The following is a 27,476-nucleotide window of genomic DNA, read 5'->3' on the forward strand; positions in this document are numbered from 1 at the left end:
ACGCATCTCGATAGAGAGTATCGCTTCGTCGAAGAGACAGAACCCGCGCATCAATCTTATGATATTTGACATAAAGCAATGATTGTTGTCGGCAGAATGTCCTTTCTCGGTACGGACTTTAATTTATCAAGATATCGATACATATATACATATATATATATACATATATATATATATATATATATATATATATAAATAACAGTTTACGAGAAGCGATGAAAGACAGTAATCTAGCATGATATGGCGAAAGAAGCTTATGTATGATCGATTGATCGCATATCCTGATCCGCGATACTGATAACCGTATTGTATTGTGCTCCCTTTCGTCTCTTTCGATTTCACGGACTGTATTCCAATACGAAATGTTTGATTCCGAAGATTTACTACTTCTACTTTAACGTCCCTTACGAGATATCGACAATATGAGATATACTTCGATAGAGTAATGGTGAATGATATTGGTACAGAGGAAATAATAGCCAAAGAATATAAACCAGAGATAATCTGAAATTTTCGGTTACAGTGCTTTCAGTGTACAATTTTTTATTGTGTGTTAATTCTAAAAAGATTAATGTGTTTAATAGGCATCAAATTTAAGACAATAACAATAATAAATAATTAAAAAAATGATTAGTAATCAATTGCAGTCAATTGCAAATCGTAGTAATTAAAAAGCAAAAACTTCATCATGTAAAAAAGTATAGTGATTTAAGTAATTTAAACGAGTTATCTCAATTTATAAATTATAAAAGTGAGCACACTAGAGATTTGAACTATGAAAGCAAAACGATAAAAGTGTTGCAACAATGTGATTTGAAGAAAAGTAATGTTTTATTTTAAATGTATACGTCTATAATATTTTCTGAACTATATAGTAACTATATAACTTTCCCGATACTTCTACGTCAAGCTTCAAATTTCGATCTTGGCAGAAAGTGCTCTTCAACACAGTTAGAAATCTTACCTTCAGCGTGTCCTTCTCTTCCATCGGTATACTGATGCCTCCACCGGGATCAGCCTCCGACGTGCTGACGTCACTTGCGAAGTCGCACGTGACAATCGGTATCTGGACCGGTTGGTTCTCGATTGTCGCGACATTCTCCATGACTGATCCCGGTGTTTTCTTGGCGTCGGTCGCCGGCGTGCTCTGAGTAAAGCTCGTCTGTCTGACGTCGGGCGATTCCGGCGGAACTGCCGCTCGTGGACGTGGCTGCTTCCGGATGCCGCGACGCGCGCGAGCCTTGGCAGCGAAGTATATACGTATGTAGACGAAGACCATGATACAAGATGGGATGTAGAAGCTGCCCAGGGCAGAATAAAGGACATACCCGATGTCCTCTGACAGCTGAAACAGAGATAAGCGCGTTCCTATAAGCTTTTTAATGTCACACTTTACACATCGATATTAATACTACTTAAGTTACTGAATAATAATTTGATATTAATTTTAATGTTTATATTATAATTGTTTTTTCCGTATATATCAGAAAATAATTTTCTCTCGAATATGGTATTCTTCAGTACTTCGTAAAAAAAAAGTGCATTTGTAGCTTTGCGCGAACGGATTGGGCAATAACTCCTTTTAAATCTCTTACTCTACAAAGTTACGTTTAAGATTAACGCATTCCATTTACCACTTTACGATGTATCGTCACCGATCGGCATTTAACGAATTGCTGGTTATGTAGGTCAATTGATTTTCTGTTGTCATCTGCACGATATGCTCGATATCTATAAGTGGATAGTGCAGAGAGAGAAAGAGAAAGAGAGAGAGAGAGAGAGAGAGAGAGAGAGAGAGAGAGAGTAGTTCTTCTGGAATAAACTCTGGAAGGCACTCTAACTTTGGCACTCTATTTCTGGGAAGATCTGATTTCTCTCGATGTCGAGAGGATGCACAACATTTTTATAGTGGCTTTCAGAAGGTGCGATACCGGGGCTAACTGGGTTTACGCCGTCCTGTGTACGTGCAACAGACCGTGTTGCAGTCTCACTTTAAGAGCCGCATACACGCTCTCGTCGGGCGTAAATATGAGTGCCTGAATTAAATTTTACTTAATTCGCGCGATGCAACGTGCGGTCGCGCATATAACCCCTCCGGCCTTAAACTGTATTCAAATTTACGCCGTCGCGTAATTCGCGTGCGAATCGTTTTATCCTCGCGCGAACGCACACATTTTCAGCTCGTGTCGTAGACTTTACTTCCGTTAATGTAACTACTTTATTAGTTCGTTCCCTTCTATCTCTTAAGAAATAAACTTGCCAGCGAGCTACTTGGCGTAATATCTCATTACGTCGAATTACCAGACGATTTAATGCAAAGTAATACGGTGATGTATAAAAAAATAACGACATAAAAGATAATCTAAAAACACTAACGTGTAAAAGCGTACTTCTGTGCGTATATAAATTATTTTCCAAGATTACGCGCGCGTTAAAGCTGTGAACTTTTCATAAAGCGCTACTTTTTGAAAGCATATATAAAAAGTACAAATAAAGCACGGATTTTTCTTCTCTCGAATGAAGAAACAAATTCAAGACTTTTAATTGTAACTGGGTTGATTTTAATTTAGAATTTAGCTATATATATATATATATATATATATATATATATATATATGTATGTTCACCCTTTTTACTCTGTTCTTAAATACATTCAATGTCGTACGATATCGATTATAGACACGGTTTTGTAGTTAGTGGAATCATTGTTCTAGTTAATCGATATTTTTTCCAACTATTCTTACGCTTTTATTCTATTTATATTCTTCATGATTAGCACATACAATTTTAAAACTCTATTTAAAACTATAAAAATTTTAAAACTTTATAAAAACTATTGATTAATTTTTTATATAAATATATATTTGTTCATGCTACACTATCCATTATCATTAGCTGTACGACGTTGAATTTTATTTGGTACTGTCAAAGCATTACAATTGCACTTTGTAAAATCCGTCTACGTTAAAGTCTTAAATTAAAAAAGTTCGAGAATGACTGTTAGTCTAACACTCGATAGATTCGTTTCCCTGTCGACTATTAATTACTCGAAACCTTTAGACAAAGACGGAAATTAAAGGACACGCGGTGTGAATTTAATTTTTCGGTAGTAATTTCTAGGTTTTTAGTTCCATATATTTTCGCTGTTTTGCTTTTTATTATTATTCTTTTTCTTTTACCTATTCTCTGAATGTATCTTCGCGGAAGAATACTGCGCTCTTATCGCGACAGGAAAATAAATTTCTTAAGGTGTACCAGGTGTACGGTCATAAACGCAAATGCACGAGATAACGAGGAACATTTTCAGTCAGAGGATTCAAATTTATAAAACCGCAAAAGTCAATGTGCAACACCCAACCAAGCTTATTTGTCGGTGCAACGCTATCACGAAAATATAGATTTGTCTTTGTCTACTCGCGTTGAGAAGTTTGTGAAATACTTTTAATCATCGGGCTACTTCGCGAAGGAAAATGTGTTTTATCTTTCGCCAGGAAAAAAATTTTTTTCTGCGTAAAAACTTTATCCCGCATAGATGTCCGCGATCGCTAACAAGAGAATTAGTTCAAGTCGATCATTAATTTTAATGAAACTTCTTCTCTGCTTTTATATTCAAAACAATTAATCACTGTATTTTCCAAAGTTACGATCCCTTTCACTCAACAAAATCTTAAAATGCAAATGCGTCTAAGAGAAGAGAAAGATATATATATATATATATTGTTTTATTACAATTGTCTTAAGAATGGCAGATAGTAGTTAAGGATAAAGCCTGAAACGAATGATTTTTTTCCTTTAAAAGAATTCTTTCCATTTGGATGCGGAATTGAAGAACAAGCCTGGAGAGCCGACCAAGCGGATAATCCGATGTCATTTTCGTTCGAATAAAGATTATTCGCGCTTCTACCCCCTTCGCCGTTTGTGAGATTCGCGCATTTACATTTTGACAATCTATCGGAGTAAAAAAATTCCGTTATGAACTCTCTCGCAAGAACTCCGAACCTGGAGTCCCTCGTCGTCGCATCGCTAATATGGGCGCGAATACACACGAGGTAACGAGTAATTCCGCGAGTGGCGAATGAAAATTCATGAAAATATGAATAGTAAGGACGCGAGCGAGTGAGGATCGTGTGTAGTCAGACTGACGCGACGCAGGTCTCGGAAAAGAAAAGAAAAAAAAAACGAAAATCCGTGAAACGTTTCCCAGAGGAGATACCTGTCACGCGTGACAGCGCGCTATTTTCCAGAAACGAGAAAGAAAGAAAGAAAGAAATGCGCCGACACCGCGATCGGATCACAGCCTCCGTGTCGAATATCGGGGAAGAAATGATCCAAAAGGAATTTCTCTCAGTAACGTGCCCAGAGAGAGAACACAGACGATTGCTTTGGACATACGCCAGATGGATCCCTTCGCGCTTTTCCACTGTATAAACAATGAAAAGTGTACGCAAAAATTCGCGCATTCTCGTCAGTCATCTAGGATTCCGACGATGTAAATTCACGTATGTCATCTGCGCAATCTATATGTATGCACATACGTTCGACGAGATAAAATATTACCTCGGAGGGAGAGTTTGCCTCTTTCGAATCTCGCTTTTTAACAATTGACGATTGAAACGATAATCCGAGTCGAAGATGTTGAAAAGGAGAATTCGAGATAGCGAGGATGATTCGACACATTCGGTGTTCAATATATAATGCGTAGTCTTCGCCATTCTGACGTCTTTGCCGCGTACATATGTATACGCATTGTGTGTGCGAATGCGTGTATGCGCGTGATAAATTGATTGCTGTCAATTCTATGCGCTCTTATGGCAGAAGGAAAATGATAGGGTGGGTGGATGAGGGTGGAAAAATAACAGGCGCTAAAAACTGGCGAAGAAAAAAAATGAGGGTGTTATAGAAGCGGACAAGTGCCTTCGCCTCTGAATGGAAAAACAAAAGGATTGAAGGATCATTCGAGTAAATATTATTTTTATTATTGCCTTTAGCATTATTATTATTACCTTTTTTTCTTGTAAAGGAGCTCTCACCCGCTTTCTTTTTTTTCGCTCGGATTTATATACGTATATATTATGCTTTTTCAATTTTATTTCACATTTTACTTGTCTACGTACGAAGCTCTTTTGACAAATTATGAATGAAGAGGTAAAATTAAATACCGCAAAAACTACATAGATTTTGTTCGGGATATAGTCCATATTATTTTCCCGCACGTCTCTATACATTATAAATTATAAATTCTAATTTTGCTGAATATATATTACAACATATAGGTATGTATTATGCAAAAGCTAAAATAACAGGTAATCGATTATGGATAAATTTTCATTGTCGATTTCGATATTGCGTGTTGTGCTACTAAACAGGAAACGTTATTAATATATTTGCTACGTAATTTAATAATGACAATCGGGATGAAATCGATCATGTTACTTAGAACATTTTTGCAAAATAAATAATGGGATATATCGCGCGCTATAAAAGCCGAGAGCGACTGCTCTATTTATTTATCTTAAAAATAAACAGGCGCGCGTTCACGCTCGATATTTGAAATATTCGGCCAGAAAGAGCTGACTTATTGGGGGCTCCATATATGTGCAAATCGAACGTTTCGGAATGTTAAAGGTTAAAAGTGTACAACTTTTGCGAAGCGGAGTTGCAAACGTCCGTCCTACTTCCTTTATGTTTGCCGGACGTTGTATAATTAGGATTGGATAGAAAATTAGGGCAAGTTGGGCACTGGAAGCTCCTCGTTTTCGTACTGATTGACGATAGTGTCAAGGACAAAGTGATATGCAAAGCGATTAATGTCATCCAAAGGAAGGGGAGAAGGAGATGAAATTACTTGTACACTATAGCCGCCCGTATTTGTTCAAGTTTGTTTTGCGAGGGATGATAGCACCAGGGCGAACTTGCAGAACTCTCCCGTATGTGCTGCGAAATGTAATAATCTAATGACAAATGAACATCGGCGATATGGGACCATCATATCCGGAGTAATCGGTCGAACAAACTATAAGGACCTCCGGTGAAGACCAATATAAATATATTGCCTCATCAGTGAGATACTAATTCCGTTATAGGATCTCGTAAAAAAAAGTAATAAATCCATAGTGTTCTGTCGCTAATAATTCGGAACAATAAATGCATAAAAAAGGGGAATTAAGAATTAATAAAATTATATTATTACGGAATCGCTTAATCAATCGGATACAAATAGATACTGAAGGAAATTCGAGAAATTCACGTGCTCGATAATTACATAGAGTCAATAATTGTACAGATATTATCTTTCTACGCAATATAATATTACAAAATGCATAAACTCCAAAGTATTAGTTACCATTGCCGTCGTTATCGTTATACTTTTAAGTGCAAGTTCATACCGCGAAATTATAGCAATCCAGGCACGTTCACGTTCCATAAAATCTGGCACGAGTGGTATGCAATGCTGGCAAGTACCAAATTTTCTGTCTTTGTGCATACGCGCACGCGCACGTATTACGCTGAATGTAATAAGTATCATTTGCGAACCATAATGATATTTAATGGACATCCACAAACCAAGAATATCTCATTTTCTTCCGCCAAAATAAAGATAAATACATTTTGTCCGACCAAATTAAATAAAATTCATCCTTTTCTCACCCTGTATTCTCTCTCATTGCCAGTTTCTCATACCTTTTTTTCTATCGATATTTTTTTCGTTTAGTATATGTGTGTGTAACGCAATCTTTCTCTCCGATTCTCTTAATTGCTTTTTTAAGTCGGCATCATGCTGGGAGGGAGAAGATGGAAAGGATTGCGTATGTACGCTTTTGGCTCATAAATCTCCGTCAGCTGTTGTATCGAACGAGCGAGTATATGTGTAACTGGAAGATTACGTTTTCGGAAGGTATATTAACGTGGGATCGTTAACGTCACTCGTCTAAGCTAATGCGAAGCTCCCTCTCTGGTTCCTCTATTCGTAAACGTGAGCGTTATAAATTATAAAACTGACATTAACATACATAAGAAAAACTAATTTTCATTATATTGACATTTAATTAACTGAACGACTGAGTCATCTTATTGTAATAATAAATTGAATATTATATTTTTTTCAACAGCTTTTTATCAGATATAAAAATATATAACATTAATAAAATAATCGTAAACTTCTCTCTTTATTTCAAACAGTCATTTCCTATAATTATATTAGCATTATCTTTTTATGTTTGAAAAAAATTGTTGAGAAAAAATATTCAATTTATCCTTACGACTGTATAAAATTTTTATACAATTTTTTTAGAATATGAAATGTATCACGAAAGAGGGTATAGCTTATCACGAGTGCCCTATAATATAATTCTTGGCTTAGGAGGGATTCAATATCGACCTATGATTTGCCGCTTTTGTCACGAAGTTTAAAGATTAGGGTTTTATCCTGATAAATCCTTAATCTTTAGGGTGCTTCCCTTTCACATTCGCAGCTTTGCTTTGAGATACTTCGATTGATACTCTCTTTGTCACGCGATCATCGGTATTATAATACATCTGCTCGAGACTGATACGACGACAATCCATTATTAATCAATGAGGATACGAATGAAGAAATTAATTTCGGTTTCTAGTACATGGTTAAGATGACAGTAATATATATTGCACGTATCAAAGTTTAGCAACATTGCGTGTCACAATGGACACTGTTATGATGGATCTTCTGTGATATACGATGTTAAATTTGATACTCTGCATATTCTGTTACATATAGCACTCTAAATGTCCACATATTGCGGAGAAGAGATATAAAACCTTTCATTCAATATTAAATCTAAATATATTTTTAAACTTTTTTATGTTATTATTTTCTATATATAACTATGGCATGACAGCATCTTTATTTGTAGAAATAGCGAATCGTAAAATATTGACTTTTCACTGTATTACTTTTTTTTGTATACAAAACAATACTTAATAACGAAACAATGACTTGCTATTCTATTAGAATACAACAAAAGTCGCGTTTTTATTAGCTTGCAAACAAAGCCGCAGCGATAAGAGAAAAAAAATTACAGTGACGTCAAAATGCAAATACACACGGAAAATGACACGTAATTAAGATCAAGAATATTTGTACTACTTGAGGAGAGATTTTTCCGAATGTCGGAGCGGAGAGAAAAGTTCTGACGTGCGATTGTATCGAGAAAATTACGTGCTTTGTAGAAAAAAGAAAGAAGAACCGAAGCGCGTTGAAGAATAATCAATAGGACTGTCAGAAACAGATGAAAAGTTTTTGATATTGGAGTCGCTACGGCAACAAAAAGAACGGTTTGACAGAGAGAAGATGGACCGCTGAACGCACCGAGAGAACGAATCCGCGTATAATATACACGACCTGGATTTCGATTATTTTCTCGTTTTCGCGTAAGGAAATGTCCCTTTTCCATCGAGTACGCCTTTTTCTACTCTTTTTTTTTCTTCTTTTTTCCATTTTTTTTTCAACTCCAGGAGACGTTATAACGGACGGGATATCTGGTAACGGCGGAGGTGAGAATATGAAACGATATGGAAATACGGTCTGCCATTTTATCTTCACGCGAAGTGCCATATCGCTTGAAATGAAAGCTGTAACTCTGCTATTGCCTGGCACTGAATGAACTGTGAGCGCGACAGGGTATGTTTCGTGTAACACCCAAATCTCATCGAGCCGGGTTATGATATAGTATGTAATTTCATGTGTTTATAATGTAATTCTGCCGAGCATAATGATCGTAATATTTTTTAATAAATGAAATGGAGCATATTAAACACATTAAAGTTGAACAATAAATTCGGCTACAATGGCCTTGTATCATTTTGACATGATTTAGAATTTAGGTATACGTAAAATTTTCCCTGCAGTAATCACATAATCGGATGTGATAACTGTAGGAATTGCATGGATGAAAAAACAAAATATTGTCATAATAGGCTTTTTAATTTTCGTAAATCAATATTTATAACGTGCAATTTCCATATCAAAATGATATTATAAAATTTATTCTTTACTGCTGTTTCAATAAGCATAAGTTATGCTACATTAAAAAACAAATCTGAAAGCAAAATATTTGCTTCAAAGTTGTTTTTAACTCTGTTTAAAGTAATATTCACAGATTTAAATTACGCGAAACTTTCCACTTTTATTTTCCGGCTTATTATACAAATAGTAATTAATTTCAATAAAAGTATTTTCTCTGCTTGCTAGTTTGTTCATCCGATTGTGCAAGACAACATCGTCATTGTTTGCATTTATAGCTAATAAGATCTACCCAACCACTGCAGATTTTATATTCTATTCAAATGTATTCTGCCACTCGCGCTTTTGCCTTCGTTAATTCAGTACACAATTGTCTCTCCACGCTAATAGCTTTATAATTTTTATGCAAAATTTAAGTTCATCGTTTAACGTTTCCAAAATTGCATATGAAAATGTATCTCCACACGAATAAAAATGTAAATAGTGAATTTAATATACCATCATAAAAATATTATATCCTTCTTTCAGTAGTCTCTTTTGTGAAAAATTATATGGTTTTTACGAGAATAAAAAAAAAATATTATCCCTCGGTTCCGCGGAGAATAATAAAATTATGAGAAATATCGTAAAAAAGAAAAGGAGATAGAGAAAGAGATAATGATGGATCCTCGCTTACATATATTTTTCGCGTTAATGAGTGTTTGATTATTTATTTTCCTTCTATCTCGTGTTTGCGAAAAGTATATAATAATAATATAATGATAAAAAGAATACAGTTCTTTTTATATCTTCCGCGTATATACATACATATTATACATATACATATCTTATATGTTTTAATTATACGTTCTTACTCATACTATCGCATACATATAAATTTAACTTGCCGTATCTCGTAATATGCATCTGTAAAACGTTGGGGATATATATGTATGAAGTTGCGGAATGAATTACCATACGACGGTGTTGAGCAGCGAAATACCGCGGGGAGCAATAAAGGTGTACCTGAGATTCCTTGATTTGAGAGTCAGCGAAAATCAGGAGAAGCGCAATGTCGTATGTCCGAGATTGAAACACTAAATCTTCATGAGAGAATAGTCTCCGAGAGAAAGAGAGAGAGAGAGAACGCGACGAAAAAGACAGAATGATGATTCCGCAAAAGAGTCGTATCAGCTGACATTAACCAGTGCGCGCAAATGTATGAAAATAACATTTCCCCCGCATCATCATTAATTATATCCATCAGGAGGTTTAATTTGTTTCGTGAAATATTAATTAATCGACAGGCGCGGTCGAGGTACACCGCAGATCATTTTACGAAGCTTGTCAAATAAATTAGCTCCGGAACTAAACATGTACACACATTGGTATTGGTATATATACAAACCAATACTAACACGATTATTTTCTACCAATATACATATATATATATATATATATATATATATATAATATATATATACATAGATGTATATTAATTTGCGCATACGAGGTTTCGGTATTTAACGTTGCTCGTGCAACGTTAACATTATTTAATTGGCGAGGTCTAACTACCGTGATCTCGGCTTTTCGCGCAAATGTCCCGCAAGGGAATCGGTGTCGACGGTGCCAAGAGAGAAAACAGACAGAGATAGAGAGAGAAAAAAATACTCGCTGGCTCGATGCTCGCAGGGGCGTGCCTGTCATAAGCTTTTAATGATTTTTTTTGTCAATTTAATTTCCCGGTTCCGACTACCATAGCTCCGCTGGAGTTTGCCGTGGGAATTGCGGTCGGGTTCGACTTGCTGTCGGAGCTCGCGCGCTCGCCGGTAATTTCGATCCTATCGGGAATATACCGCGACCGCGACGGTAAGTCCGTACGAAGAACAATGGTCCCGGAGGAGAAAAACAAGACGTGGTTGCCGCAGGGGAGAAGCGAACAGAGAGAAGAAAGCGATATACTGTGATACGCACGCGCGGAAGCCGTGTTGCTCCAAGGACCTGGAAAAAGAAGAGGGATGAGAGAGCGGGCGAAAGTGGATCGTGGAGGCTGGGGATGAAAGGACGTGAAGTGGTTAGAGAAAAACGACGACGACGACGACGACGACGATGGCGATGTCGCGACGAAAAGTGAGTCGACGAAATGAGGTGACGACACGATGACACGACGAGGTGGCAAGAGAGAAAAATTCATCCCTCTTTCTCTCTCTTCCTTCGTTTTCCACATTTCCGGCGAAACCCCGTTTCAAAAAGGGAAAATTTAATTTATGTAAATTCATAATGCTGCGTGAGCACTTGGTGGTTTACCCGGTGAAAATCGACAAGCAGGATATTCAAGCGCGTTCGAGCTCGTTTATGATTGAGGAGCCACAGGCCCAGCGCTTTTTCTTCCCCCCAAAAAAAAAAAAACGTACAGTGTCGGGCAAACAACGACGATGGAGAGCGTGGATACGTGCCGCGGCATAGCTTCCGGCTTAAAGTGTCCGGCCGCCCTATCGCGAAGATGCGTCTGGTCGCTTCAAGCATGCATGACCACGTAAGCGGGATGCGGCTCTAACGCCGGTTGGCACACATCCGTTCCATTTCTCGATCCATTTTCATTAATTTCCGCTTGGTCGGTGAAAAACGGTGCAACGTACAAGCGCTTATACGATATCCTTACGAGATTTATCGCGATGGCTTATTCTCTCGCTGTTTTAGATTTAATTTCTCGGTCGAATTCGCCGCTCGTAATGGAGTAATAGCGACATTGTTGTTGCATCTTGCGAAATTCGCATCGCTTAACGATAATAATCGTCAGCTGTTCGCGTTTTCGCGTAGTAATATCGCCTTCGATAAATTCGTTTATTACTGTTATGAAATGAAAATGTTATGGAGGCAAATGACATACTTGGCAATGACGATTAAAACCAACAATTGTATATAATAATTGTATAGTCTGCTTCATGCAATTTTTAATTAAAATCTTGTTTTCATATTTATCGAGAAACTTACCGTGTATTAATAATCTTTTTTTTTACGCATTTGTTTCTTTATTTTAATATTTTACTGAATATGGATGATCTTTAGGGATATGAGATGATAAGAAAACAAATTTTTATAAAATACAACACACATAGTGGGTCAGTTTTATAGAAATAAAAATATTAAATGATATTTTCTATCTTTTTCTCTTTCTGTGGTACTTTAAAAACTAGGTGAATTCTGCCAACTTGGATAATTTTCTCACACACATATTTTCACTGCGCCCTTTCCTACGAAAAACTTGGAAACTCAAATAGCTTTTCTTTTCTTTCTCGATTTGCAATCCTTCTTGTAAATTCGTTCTCAGTCCCAGAACAAAACTATATGCAACCCTCAATCTGTAAAAGTTATTAATTTTTATAACTTCAGAGACCTCTACGTACCTATAATATTTAAATTAGATACGTGAGAAAAGAATATATTTAAAATTACTTTGATGTGTAAACGCGTTATATAAAATACTTATTAATATATTCTTTAATATAACACACATAATATTTGAAATATTTATAAAATAAATTAAGAGCAGATAAAACAGAGTGTCATGAATCTTATTACATTTTACGGAATAAACTTTTCCGTTATATTTTAAATGAAAACATTCCGTTATAACAGAATTTATCGGTTATATATTCCTTGAATAATGTTAGTATAATAGAAAATAACAAGACGTGTATGACATGAGTGCACGAGTTCTCCAAGTTGATGCTGTCGTAGAATTTTCACGTGATAGCATAGGACAACTCGAAGCAAATTGAGAAACAAAACTCGGTGTGCAGTTTCATGGTTAAATTCTTGGACACAAGTAAACTGTCTAGAGTAGTTTCTGCAAAGGAGAGGTTACGGGACTTATAAACTTTAGCTTAAGTCATTTTAGAAGAAATCCAATTATCTCTCCTTCATATTATAGCTTCACAATAATAAACTGTCTCTCTTTTCAAGTTTGAGAATCAATAATTAATTCATCGAAATAATATTATATGTAATATATTATAAAATAATATATTATAAATAATATTATATATATTATTTATCTGGGATTATGTGAATAATAAAATGACGAAAAACCGTTTATTTTTTATAAACCATTTCCACAAGTGACTTAAGCGCATCATCGTAAACCAATTTCGGCTATTGATGTAATATAGTTTATTATCGTTTCCCATTTGGATTTGCAATACATGTACAAGATTGCAATGTTCTGTAGTTGTTATGCTGATTTCGTGGTTTTCTAGCAATAAATCATCGTTATAATAGTTTTCTGTATATATAATAATATCGTGTACGGTTAGAGATAGCGCATTAATTGCGCATTAATTGATTTCGCGGTACATGTATGAATATATTAAAATACGTAATGATGAAAAATATAATATAGACGGAGAACATTTCAGAGGACAAATTACATGAAAAGTTACATTCCCTTTTCAACATTTGTTTTAAAGCTGGAGTATAACGACATTAAAATATTAATTACTAAAAATTGTAAATTATGCATTTGTTCTACTGTTTTACTATGTATTTTTGTGCAAAAATATATTATACTTTTTTGTAAAACATAGTACGAATATTATTGAATATGACTTCTCTTATATGTTAGTATATGTTCATGTTATTATAATTATATGTATATCTTATATTCTATTTATGGAAATTTGATGTATAATTTATATCTTTTATTCTATTTTATGATAGAAATTGGATAAATCGGATTATAGATTTCCTATATTATTACGAATCGTTATAATTAAAGCTCCAAGTATAAATAGCAATAGTAATCAATTAATTAGTACATTAAAACAAAATCCCTAATAAATTAATAATTTACATCAATAAATTATATTAGAAAAAAATCCAATCCTACTGGGATTTAATTGCTACTTATTAATGTTTCGATTTGATTCAATGCAGGCAACAATATGGAACTCGCTAACCGTAATCGATTAGAATGGTTATATTATATGAATGTAACCGCTATTTGACTTTCCAAATGTCGGTTTAGTTGATTGATAAATTTCCGAAACTAATCAACGCAAAATATCGGTCACAATGCAAACGTCCTTTGTGTTCAATTGAAAAACGATTATAATTCTAAAACAATATATCTCGATATATCAATGCTCATTATGTGCTACTTTCATCATTTTAGTCAATATAACAAGCTTTGCGGACACACAAAATATCCATATATGCTATATGCAATGTTCGTATGTAATATTTGTTATATAAATTATAGAATTTATAATAAATTTTCAAACAAAGCTTGTGTAATTTCACAAAATTAAAATTTGGCTAACAAGAATTTTATGTAATAAGTATTTAATTAACAGTTGACATGATTGTGATTTTAAACGCCAAATTTTTATCACATACATAGTTTTATCATTATTATTAAAAAATCCTATTATATTTTAATTATATTTTTTAAGTATTTCTTTTTTATGTAATAATCTTATTATATATATATTTTTTTTAATTTAATTTAATTTTATTCCTATCTTATTTTTATACCGTATATTCATATTTCTTATTTTATATATCTTATTTTATTCATATTTCTTTTTTAACTTTTTGCTTATATTTGTAGTAAGCAAATACGATTTTTCATTGTATCCAATATTGTACAATATAAGCGTATAGCTGTGCATGTATTGCATTCTCGCAATGACATGTGACGTCTCTCGTTTTATTTATAGCTATTTTCTGCGTACGTGTACAAGTTTATTTTGCGTAGGTGCAGGTAGCTTTACTCATCCCACGTCCTATATATGCGACAACTCTACTATAAGTCAATTGAAAAATTAATTTAGCTTGAAAAAAATTCTAAAAAGAAAGTATGTGACATACATTATTTTTTGCACGCGAGATCTCTGTTTCAAGACTTGCAGCTATTCGCGGCTAAAGCTAATTGAGATTAAAAGTAGACAAGAATCGTATCACATAATAAATGTAACATTAAATGCTATAAAAAATTAAATGCTATAGAATCAAATAAAAATTCGTTATATTGTGAAAATAATTTTCTGAGAATATCATATGCAGAAATACGATGAATAAATTATAATTATAATTGACTATAATCGTTAATAGATTGATTTAAAATACATTAGAATATATGATTGTATTCCAATAAATATCATCATAATTAAAAAAGTAAAAAAAAAACTATCATAAAAAAAAACATTTTACAAACTTTATTTTTAGTGGAGTATTCTACTGCCATTTATAGCTTTCTGAGTTTTCCAATTTTAATATCCTTTCTTCGGTTGTCTCCTCCTTTTCATTTTCCTTTCTCGTCACGGTTACCTCATTCATACGAGTTGCTTTCTCTTTTTTTTTTTGCACTTAGACAGCGATTCTTTCTTTTGTTTCGCCGATATCGCTTGAATCGACCACCACTTTCTCAATACATCGTTCTCTTTTCTTGCATTTTTATCTTTATCCGTTATGATGCAAAATGTCTTCTGTCCATTTCACATTCTGAAACATATCCTTTTTTGAACGGATTTTCTCATATCATGTTTTTCTTTTGCAAATTGTATACTTCTCTCTCTTTCTCCTTTTGTTAGTTTGTAACTTTATTTGCGAGATGCAAAGATCACTATATGATCCTTTTGTTTCAACATACAAGAGAATAAAGTACAAATAATAAGAAATTGTAGATATTATTTCCATATAATTTAAATTTTATCTATAGGGTGTATGAAAACTATCCGTTCACGTAAAGGTAACTCAAATTTATGTATCGGTACATAAGTATATACGTTCTTCTTTCCATCTTATCTCTTCTTCTCTTTCTTTCATCTTCTCTTCTGCTGCTTTATTCTTTTATTATTCCGTTTATCTCCTAAAGACGTTCGCGCGAATGAACTTTCGACGACACGAAACGTAAGTATATACTACTTCTATCCGAGAGTGGATCTGTCAGGGGAATATAAAAGAGGACTTAAGCGAGATTTAGCAGCAGATCGCTCAATTACTTTGCTATTCCGAGGCGGTCGTCGTTATTTTCTAGCGAAATTATTAAAGCGCGATTGTAGATAACTCTCGATATTATAATTATCTGATGATTATTAATATTGATGAATGTAGCCTGATGAAAATTCCGATGAAGATGCGCATTTCAGAATAATATTATTATTGACGATTTAACATAACACAAGGTTTGTTCTTGAAATATGTATGCAACATATTTTTAATTTTTGAAATATAAACGCTTTTTGTTAAGATATTAAAAGATTTATGAAATACCTAATAAGCGCATCGCAAGATTTAAACGAAAGAAACGCGTTAATAAAAGGTTAGTAAAGTTAAGAATTTTGGGGATATTTGGAACCACATGAAAGTGACTACGAAATGTCATCGGAAATGCATAATGATTCACATGAAAGAGCGAGCAACGTATTAAACCAATAAGAGACTACATACGGAATAACGGATGAGATAGACGTTGCATGTTTCAACAACCAAAATGAAATTACTTTCATATATTTCTGAAACCTAAATTCAGTTTTAGCTTTCATTTCGTATTAATCCAAAATTGGAGGAACGCATGACAAGATGACTAATTTGCTACCAGCGATATCAGCCGATTCTGGAATGAAATAGGTTGCGCTGCCGATGACAGGAAGGTTTTGTGAGAGATAAAGTGAAATAAAATTTGTGCTATTTGCAGAGAATAGAATTTCAACGAACATAAAAGAGAGATTTTAAATACGTCGAAATTACTGGTGACACACAATTAGAAAAAGAGAAATCTGCAATATATAAATAAATAAATATATATATATATATATATATATATATATATATATAATATACATATACATATATATACATATCTTTTAATTTACTACAAATTTATATATTTTTTTTTTATACACAATAAGTTTTAATATATAATTATCTTCTCTATCATTATTAATATATAATAATTTTTTCGGCTATTACTTGAATCCTTTGAAATCATTATAAATTAAGATAAATTATGATGAAATAAATTTAAGCAATCATGAGGTAATTATTAATATTATATGAAAAGAGAGAAATGTATTTATACGTAGTTGGGGATAATAAATATTAAATGTATGTTTGCACAGATTCAAAACAGTATTACGTTATTAATGAATCCACTGCAGGAGTTACCGTTGCGGTTTAAAAATATATTACATGAAGCACATATTTCACAAAGAGATTTTTTACGATTTGTTGAAATATAATTAAACCTTTATAATAATAAATATTTACATATTACTAACAAGAAAAACTTATGCAATTACAGTTATATAATAAAACGTTACTAAATAATATTTATTTACTGATTCGTTAATAATCATAATAAAAATAATTAGTAGCTATAGTAACACTTACAGAATATGAATTTAACACATTTGTATATAAATATTAAATCTTATCAATTATTTTGTGTCTTCTTTCGAATTTCTCGTTTATTAGATAATGCAATGCATATATACGTATGTACATTTATACAATATAAAATTATATGTATACTCTTCTGACAAAATAATTTTTATATTACGAGAATATAGTATATTGTAATTAATTAAATAATATAAAGTTTATATATGAGAATTATATAAATGTTTCATACGTGCGTCAGGTTTATTTGCATCAAAAATATTCTCATATATATAGTAAATAAATGAAATTGATTTAGTCATAATATATATTGTTAGCAAATACATTTTGATTACTAATAATCATATGCACACATATATTTTTAATGTAAAAACAAACGATGAAGAACACACGTAACATCAAAACATTTAATAGCATCAATTTAATAACAGGTTTAATAAAATATAATTTTGTGCAAATTCTGATTGAAGGAAAATAACGATTATATTCTGCAAACTTAATTTATCACAATACTCGGTCAGAGCGTTATTTCGTAGCATAAAATTGTTCGGTAGTTTTGCATTACAACAAGATTAAATTTCAGATGGGCAGCGGAAAATTATCTCGTGTAATATTACAATAATTTTTGTGCTTTGACTTTAATTAACGGAAGCATTCACGGTACATATAACCGCGATTACAATTATACCGTGTTCATATACATATTACATGAACATTTTCTATGCTTGGTAATTAGAACTGTGCTCAAATGTTCACGAAATAGGTGTGGACAATTGCCATGTAGCAAAAAAATTTCGTTTAAATCGTTCGTTACTTATATACACTCGATATATGCCGACGCTTGGAAAAATATGGAAGAATATGGTAAAAACACGATTATGGTCTCTGTGGGATTAAATAAAATGTTTCGTCGGTACGATATTTCTCTTCAGTACTCTCCTAACAAATGTAGATGCGCGTGTTTTCTTTCTTATACGTTTGTATGTGCATATATATATTTACATATATCGCCGTATGCGATTTATGGATATGGTAAATGGAGACTGCTCTTTTCTCTTTCTCTGTTTCTGTATGTATATTGTCCAATCGGTGAATCGTCGAATGCAATTCTCTACCAAAGTTGTCTACTGTCTCTGTTGAAAAATGTAGTGCGCCTGTGGCGCGATTTTCATTTAATCCTTGTGCACTGTAATTTCACCAAGTGATCGCCACGTTGTCGAATATACTGAAAGTCAGTCGTGAAAATAAGAGAAACGATTGCATTTCGTCCTCTTTCACGGAACAAATTCAGTCGTATATAAAAAAACGCCAAAAAGACAATTAGCCGTAGTAAAATAATTATGAATTTTTCTTTTCTTTTTTCAGAGAGAACTGATTCCCTCGGGAAAGGATTACATATGCTGTAATTGATCGATACATTTTTTTTCATATCTTTTCTATTGATTGGCATCAACAGTTGTTCAATTATTAATGTATCATGTCTGGAGCGGAGTGTTATGTGATAGCAGCTGTGTACGTGTACACACTAACATAAGATTGATATGGCACGCATATAGGAAGAAAATTTTACAGTAAAAATTACATTAAAAATACATTTAGTACAGTACAAATTACATGAAAAATATTTAAAGGTGGAATATGACATTAATAATATTTAGTCCTATAAAAAATATAAATTATGCATTTGTTCTCCATTATTTATCAATGATTATGCCTTTGTTTGTGCATGTAATGCAAATATTTAAAAAATTTTTATTGTACAATATTTGTTTGTGAAAACATAATATGTATTGAATAAAAATATTGTGATTTTTCATATATGTTAGTATGTTCCATGATTGCAAAAATTATATTGTAATCGTTACTGTAATATTTTCTTCATGTAGTTTAGTTAGAAGTCGAGGTAAAAAAAAGCAACATTTCGGCAAAGATACATCCTAAAAAAATTTTTTTGATGGAAATTTGTCAGGATCGATATCAAAATAATAGTGTTGCGCGATCGATTGGCGCAGGAAGACTATTGAATACTCGACCAATCTCCGAGACAACGTAATTAGCGCTAACTATGTCACGCGCTATAGTTTACGCCGTACCGTAAGTTCGTGGGAATTGCGCAAAGTTAATTAAATGCAATAACATTCGTAATCTCCTCGCTTTCGCGCTCCGCTAAGTAACTAACGGATGCGATGAGATTTCAATGTCAGGTAAATAAAACGTCTAGGAGATAATTGCAGCTTACCTACATGCAAATGGGCTTAGTATTGTCCGTTTCGCTAATTAATGGTACGATTTGTATTGCTGCAACATAAATAATGTTGACTAAAATACACGATTTGAGAAGGTATTCGTTCGATTTAAGAAGCTTCCGTAATCACAACGTGGAACTTTATACATATATTGATTTTTGTATTTTTTTCTTTGATATTATATTGTATATTATTTGAGATCATTTTTATTTGCAAAAAGCTGCGTGTGTAATTAATTTTATATAAAATCATTATATTTATTTATTTTATTTTATCTTCATTTTATAACATTTCATATTTATTTTATTTTATATATTTATTTGTTTATATCTATCTGTTTGGTATTTCCCTAAATGTGTGTTTTTATTAAGCAGAGTAATATATTTTTTTATATGATAAATTTCCAGACAAGTCGCATTAAGCGAACATTTAAGCTTTCAATCTAAAATTCAATTTCAGCGATATATACGCAAACTTTATGTATATTCTAGCTTCCGTAAAACTAGATATCGCATGATAAAAGAAGTTTCACATATATATATATATATATATAATATATATAATATATAATATTATATTGTACTAGAGATCTAATATAGTAAAAATATTTTTTAAATGTAATCAATACGATAGTGGTCTCTCTACTCTGTTCTCGCGTATATTATAATTAATTCCAATTCTAGTACCAAATCAAATCGAAAGCCCACGCATTGACAGTGTATATGTACATTTGCCTTCAAACAGCGACGTTGAATGTCCCATGACGCGTTAGCGTTCCATATAGTACGAGCCGATATTGCATCTAAACGATGCACATCGTTAATGCACTTTGATGCATATATCTCTATATGACGTGATTGATTTTTTTTATCAACCTCGTTTAAGCGACGCTTACACCCAATTCATCCCAGGATGATGAATTTGATGAGCGAACATCGGGTGCTTTTAGTTAAACGAGTTTTCCTCACCTTTCTGGCAGACAAATGACGGAGTAGAAAGCAGATCGCGGATTTTATGTAATATTTATGCTGCTATTAATTTCGTCAAGCTGTTCCAATTTTGCACAAGCAAGATAAAAAGATAATATGTATCAATAAGGAAAAAAAAAACATATAGAGTTAAACTTAGGATGAATTTTAACTTTAGTATAGAAAATAAAATTTTTATGAGAAATGATTATTTTTTTTCGTAATTTTTTATATCGCTTAATGATTTCATTCATCGAAAGCGATATTTTTGCGCCAATAAAAATAAGCGTTACAACTTGGACGTTTCAAAATATCGCACAGATTTATTAGTCAGAGGATAATACGCGATTTGGATAGGGCGTCAGAAGAGTTACGCGGATCCTGCAATGTGATATATAGATGTATTCGATCGTGACCGTCCGACACGGTGACCGCTTCACCGCAAATGGGTCGCACATCATCAGCACAGCCGAGCGATGACCTGTGACCATCTAACAAACCGTAAAGATACCATCAAGCGACCGATCGGCGGCGACATAGAGGCTGCATGCTTTTCATTGAATAACGTATTAAATGCGTCACTTTCACAGCCATTTCACCGATTAACATACTTCATCCGCCTTGCGAATAATCGTCATTGTCTAACTGAAAATAAAGTAATAAATATTTGCAGACAGTCGATGTCTATGCTGGTTATTGCTTGTCAAAATTCATCTTTCACGCGTATCTATAAAATCAAAATCTGTAGTGATGTGCATCCACGTCCACGTTTAAGATGTATAAGATTGCTAAGAGATCGCGTGATAAAGGATAAGTCAGGTCAACTAGCGGTGCTTCAGTCAATTCTACATTCCAAGATAAGTCATAGCCATTGTGCAGTAAGTTATAATATTATAATTGAGTTATTGTCAAAATATCCTGCTTCCCGAATTCAAACCTGGTAACACTAACACTATAGTTATAAGCACCATTGGTTATGCTGTATGGTGACTACAAACATAGCGCTCTCTCTCTCTCTCTCTCTCTCTGTAGTACAATAGATTGTTAAGGGCGCGTATTCACCAAAACATGAATTCTGTATTGCTAAGTTTCGAGCTGAAATTTCCGCCCTATCAAAGAGCTTACTCATAGCATCTCAAAGCTATCGTCAGACTACTTTAGGAACAATTAACAGAAGCTAATCTCTCCTGTATTGCTAATTATATTAATTCTGTTATATAACAATTTATAAGTAACAACAATACGTTACTTATTAAATTACATAAAGGTCTGAATAAAGTAAAAAGGTGCTTTGTACTTCGAAGATTACTTTATAAGATTAATGAAAATTATTAATGCATAAAATGCTTTAATACTCAGTTATTAATGACACTCTTTCTTTCTCTTTCTCAATGAAGAAAGGAAAGGAGAAACGTTATGACTACGCGTTAGTCAACATATATATATTGCGGCTTATACAGGGATTATGAATTACACGAATATAATATAGAGAAGGATAATTAAACAAACATGACGGTAATGATACCTGCATCAGCGTATTTACGGCATCACCGCGCATCACACTGTACTAATAATTGTGGAAATGTGCGTACATCATTCTCGCAATGTCACAAACTATTCAACAATGTGACATATATATTACATATGTAAACTTTTATAGACAATGCTAGAATATCAAATATTTCCTTTGTACTATCTATAACAATTACATTTCTCTTTTATCGTTTAAAAATATCTAATAAATTTATGATAGCGTCATACATTATATGCATACATTTTACGCAATTAAAAATATTTTGTCTTGAAAAATATATATGAATGTAGATAATCATTATTCGCAAGTATTATATGAATAAAACTACGCACACATAATATCGATATTATATATTATATGATGAAAGTGCCATTAAGTTTTTTGATAGCGTTATTACTTAGATTTTGGTAAAATTTAGTTCAGAAATTTAATAAACAAATATTCGTGTGAAGAAAAGAATCATTGTTTTAAGAAAGGATACCAGCATGTGAGATAAGCATAGCAATCAATTATTTGATTTGCACATGATACTATTGTTTCTTGCTTTAAGTTTTATATTAACATCGAGTGAATGGTTTTACAGCTGATAAACATTATCGTAGACCTTTTTCTTTCACTTCATGCATTGGCAATATGAGATCTCTAATCTCTCTCTCTCTCTCTCTCTCTCTCTCTCTCTCTCTCTCTCTCTCTCTCTCTTCTCTTTTATACATAATCGCAAAATAATATAATAAAAGCTCATTTTCTTGTTATTAACATTTTTCATCATTTGATATACTATGCACTGGTACGTGTTTGATCAAATAAACAAATCGACGAACCGTAAAATGTTTTATATGAATTAGTGCTTTCTATTTAATTATCGCCTTAAGGTACATTTTTTTAATAATGTTATGCGGTACATTATTGCCTGATTAAAACGTCTGATTACATCACAATATTGTTATAAGAACAAAATAGCTTAATTAATATGACATAATTTATTATACTATATAATTTATGAAATAATACGTCGATAAACTTTGTAGGCAATAATAATAAATATTAATTATGAATATATACCATGTAAATATAAATATATACCATGACTTTCGTCATAGGTTTTTTTAATACAAAATGACGTAATCAATATATTACTTGACGTTTCAACTTTGTTGCAGTTTGCTTTTTTTACATTCTATTATTAGAAAAAAACTTCCCTCCGGCGCATTCTATAAAATCCTTATCGATTTTTTTTTATAGCTAAGCCGAGAAAATCTTAAAAAAATAATAACCATACATCATAAACTTCCGGGTAATTTAAATTCGTTATCTCGTGTTTCCCTCGATTTCCGACCGCGTTATTCTCACCGAAATATGAATGCTATAATAAAGCTGCGCTCATCTTGCCCCTTATTTTTAAATGCTGATTAACGAGGGACAGATATATCTTGTCCTTTTCATCTTAGATCTCTCCATTTCCGAAAGATATTTCTCAGTGCCAGAATTGTTCTTTTCATAAGGAGATTTAGACTATTAATTATACTTATCAATTATACAGATAACTAACAACTGAGTAATAAAAATTCATAAGAAGTATGTTTCGCAACATTTAGAGGCAAATTTGAAAAAAAATCAAAATCTTTATCCGTGTCTTCTAAGATAATATTGTGATTTTATTCTTGCTATCAGAAAAAATTTTCTAGAAATTTTACTGACATTTGTGTTTCTCCTTGACTCTCAATGAATATATCTGAACACCGTTTACCCTTATCCATAAAAATTGCGTATAAAAAAGTCTCTGTAGCTACGATATACCTACTTTCACCGTGACATGTAGGCGTTCGCTGTGTAGGATGTATTTTTTTTCACACACTGTTTATAACCAGTAGCAAGTTAACTCACTCTAGTTCTCAAAGACGATATATTTTTTGCCGTCAAGATATTTTTATTGAGATGACATTTTTAGTAGACTCTGTCTACTATTAATTATGGAAGGAGAGTTTGATTGAGTCAGTAAAAGTCCTATATCTGACTTAAAGTTTTTCTATTCATTGATCGTCAAAACAACGATGTTATTCAAGTTTTTGTTGAAATCTCATAAAATTTTTAATATTGATGCATAATACATGAAAAGTCTACATATGCGCATATTAAATATAATATTCCCAAAAAGCGCAAAGAGGCGAAAAGTGAAAAAATCATTGTCTAAAGTCTGTCGAACTTCAATCCCTCAATGAACGTATGTGTTGTTTAACTCCCTGCATGATTTTAGGAAATAGGTCAGTTGATAAATTGCAGAGAGCCCAGTCTCCCGCGTTCAGTGTAAATAGAGGCAGGCCATCGTTTCTGTACAGTGTACCACACAACGTATATTTTGCTTTGTAATCGCGGCTGTACACTATGAGCATAATTATGTGCACACAGTCTATTTAATTATGCTTATTGCGCCACTACACTACATCCGTGGTAAAGCGGCTTTGCGAAACTTGGGGCCGAAACCGATTGCGGTACGCTAAAACCTCACAGTCTCGCTCTTACTCGTATCTGGCACGCGTATATAAAAACTTTTTACATAGAATGTTCCGCGAAATTCCGACGACTCTTTTAAAAGTGTGACATTTTTATTATAAGCACGATACGAATTCAACACTACCGTAAAATCGGAAACCATTATCTCTCTTCGCAGAGAAATTACTTGAATATATTTTTAATCAAAATTAAATATTTTAAATAACCGTATCTCCGCCTCCATCTTCAATTCAATGAAATGTATAAATACATACAATAGTTAAAAAATGCAAATGTGTTTATATCATATATATGAATCTGTTGCTTTTATTCAAGTACATCTCGTGATACTCAGGGATCGATTCTCTATAAAAGTATGAAAAAAATGAGAATAGAGATAGAGTAATAAATGTCACATGACAAAAGCGTATGTGAAACTCCTACGTGACATTTATTAGAAATGTAGTTACATGTGTGGTTTCAATTTAAAAAGAGCTTTTATTTTTCTCAAGTATCATATATCAAGAAGTACGCGTTATTAAATAAGCAATTAAAACAGAAAGTATTAATGCCACTACTTTATGATTTATAAACTTTTTTAATTGTTTATTTTTAAGATTTGCTCTGTTGAGTATAGCGTACCCTAAGTTCTTTATATATTTTTTATATATAGTTGAAGTCCTGTTATAACGACATCAGTTTTAATGGAGAGTCCATTTTCAGAAGCCTAGAAGTTACTACAATTATTTTTTTAACTTAATGAAAGATAAAAATATTAATTCAATAAAATTGTTTTATGTTTTTTCAAATTAATTATTATGTTATAAATTGATATGATGATAGCTTCTGTAAACAACTTTATCGTATTCTTTTTCACTTCTTCTGCTTCTGTAAAAAACTTTATCGTATTTTTTTTCACTCATAGATTCTTTGATGAATTTAAGATTGACTTTTTCTTAACAAAAATGTAATGGAATATTTAATTAATAGTTGATATTAAAGATTAATGAGGTTTCGGGAACTAAATCTCATGAACGTAAATAGGCGACAGAATCTTCCGAGTCAATTTCAAGAGAACTTTAATTATTAACAGTTTCAATTCAAGATATTTGAAGAAAAATGAAAGTTAAAAAGTGCTCTCTAAACAAATTTTCAGAAAGAATCTATTACGTTCATTGTCAAAGAAACCATTATTGAGACACACATTTTCTTTGTATATTTTTATATTACATTGTAGTAATATTTCAGTTATACACATTTATTACCCCATTAATTTTTTATAATATTTTTTAATCAGCCAATAACGACGCTATAAGATATCAATGCATTTGAAGAAGCTATCCGATAGCATACTTCGATTCCTGTGGTATCCGACACCGAATAAGTAAAATAGTGATACCCGATAAAATTTATCACTGCGTCCCCAGAGACATCCTCTATACCATAATCGATGGCCAAGTTCTCGAATACGCTATCCAAATTCCATAGCACAAATTGCGTGCCAATAGAAATCGATAACATGGCGCATGCCATTCTACGTAACTGGATTCGTAATTAAAAGCAGAATTTTGCAACATGAGGGAAAATACAACTTTTATTTTTTTCGCAAAAAATTTTACGAACGCGAAGTTACGGTCTCGCCTTTTATCACTGAATCCCGGAAGTAACTATTCTCTTTCCCTCTTGGAGTGTCCAGAAGATATCTGAGTCGGTTTCTTCTTTAAGTATCGCAATCGCGTCTTATTACTCGTAATTGACTCGTAAATCGTAACAATTTCTTCTCGTTTCACCGTCCGGATTTTTCGGAGGCCGCATAGTTATATATATATATATATATATATATATATATATATGATTTTTCAAATCGAGTATCAAAACAACGCAACACTAACTTTGTAATAAAAAATCGATTTTTATTGAATTTCATCAATGTTAGAGAAAAATTAGAAATTTGTTGGTATTTTTTTTAACGATGAAAACTGCTTTTAGAAATAATACGTTGATGTGTTTGAATATGAGAATTTATGTCTCGTTGAACTTCATATAAGCATATAAGCATTCATTTAGCACTGATGTCATAAACTTCGATTTTGTACTAATGCAATGTAATGATGGCTGTATTCCGGACTAGGAAAACCACTGCGTTCGCGATATAAATATCTCTGCGTTTAATGTTGCGTTATTTACTTTACGGTTTACCTCATATCGCGTAAAACGCGCTTTAATGCCATGCTCGGTATTTCATTTAACAATGAAATGAATGAATTCTCTTGGTGCTTTGTACCGCGCGCGACCAAGTTATTTGGTATAAATTTTGCCCGAGTGTTTACACGATAAATTTGTTACGCTAAATTTCCTTATTTCACGCGTCACCATCGAAACTCTTGTTTAATCTTTATCCGAAATTTAATTTCGGAACACAGTTCTGACGCGATAGATGACGAGAGAGGTGTTTGAGCATAGCTCTGGGCACTAGCTGTAATTGGATTGGATTAATTGGGATCTCGATTAAGGAACTGAATTTGGGCGGTACAGCATGTAAGCGATGATCGAGCTGTTGCTGTCAGTTTGTCTAATTAATCACAATGTAACGTTGCCGATCAGATTTTTTTTTATATATAAAAAAAGAATTTCGCTCGTTTACACACATCGTATACAACTTTGTAAAAAATTGCACGAATAATTTTTGTGGTAAAAATATTTCGCAGAGAAATAGCCGTTGTAAATCAACGACGACAGCGTGAAGCGAGTTAATCGAATCGTTTAGTTGTACAAAAATCATGGCCGGAACACAAAGCTGGTTTCCAGCAAACCATCGAGTTGCCACCACACACTATCTACGCAGAAACTGGCAAGGG

General features: G+C 32.8%; 1 protein-coding gene across 1 annotated transcript in view; it reads right to left on the minus strand.

Annotated features, from left to right (window-relative positions):
* Positions 1 to 27,476, minus strand: part of Octalpha2R (alpha2-adrenergic-like octopamine receptor) — a 114,102-nt gene that overhangs the window by 16,928 nt on the left and 69,698 nt on the right. The window contains exon 3 of the mRNA XM_029304646.2: positions 965 to 1,345. Coding sequence (XP_029160479.1) covers positions 965 to 1,345 — 381 coding nt within the window. The remainder of the gene's footprint in view (positions 1 to 964; positions 1,346 to 27,476) is intronic.

The sequence above is a fragment of the Nylanderia fulva genome, unplaced genomic scaffold, assembly GCF_048542155.1.
Source record: "Nylanderia fulva isolate GAGA-0341 unplaced genomic scaffold, ASM4854215v1 Scaffold13, whole genome shotgun sequence".
Lineage (NCBI taxonomy): Eukaryota > Metazoa > Arthropoda > Insecta > Hymenoptera > Formicidae > Nylanderia > Nylanderia fulva.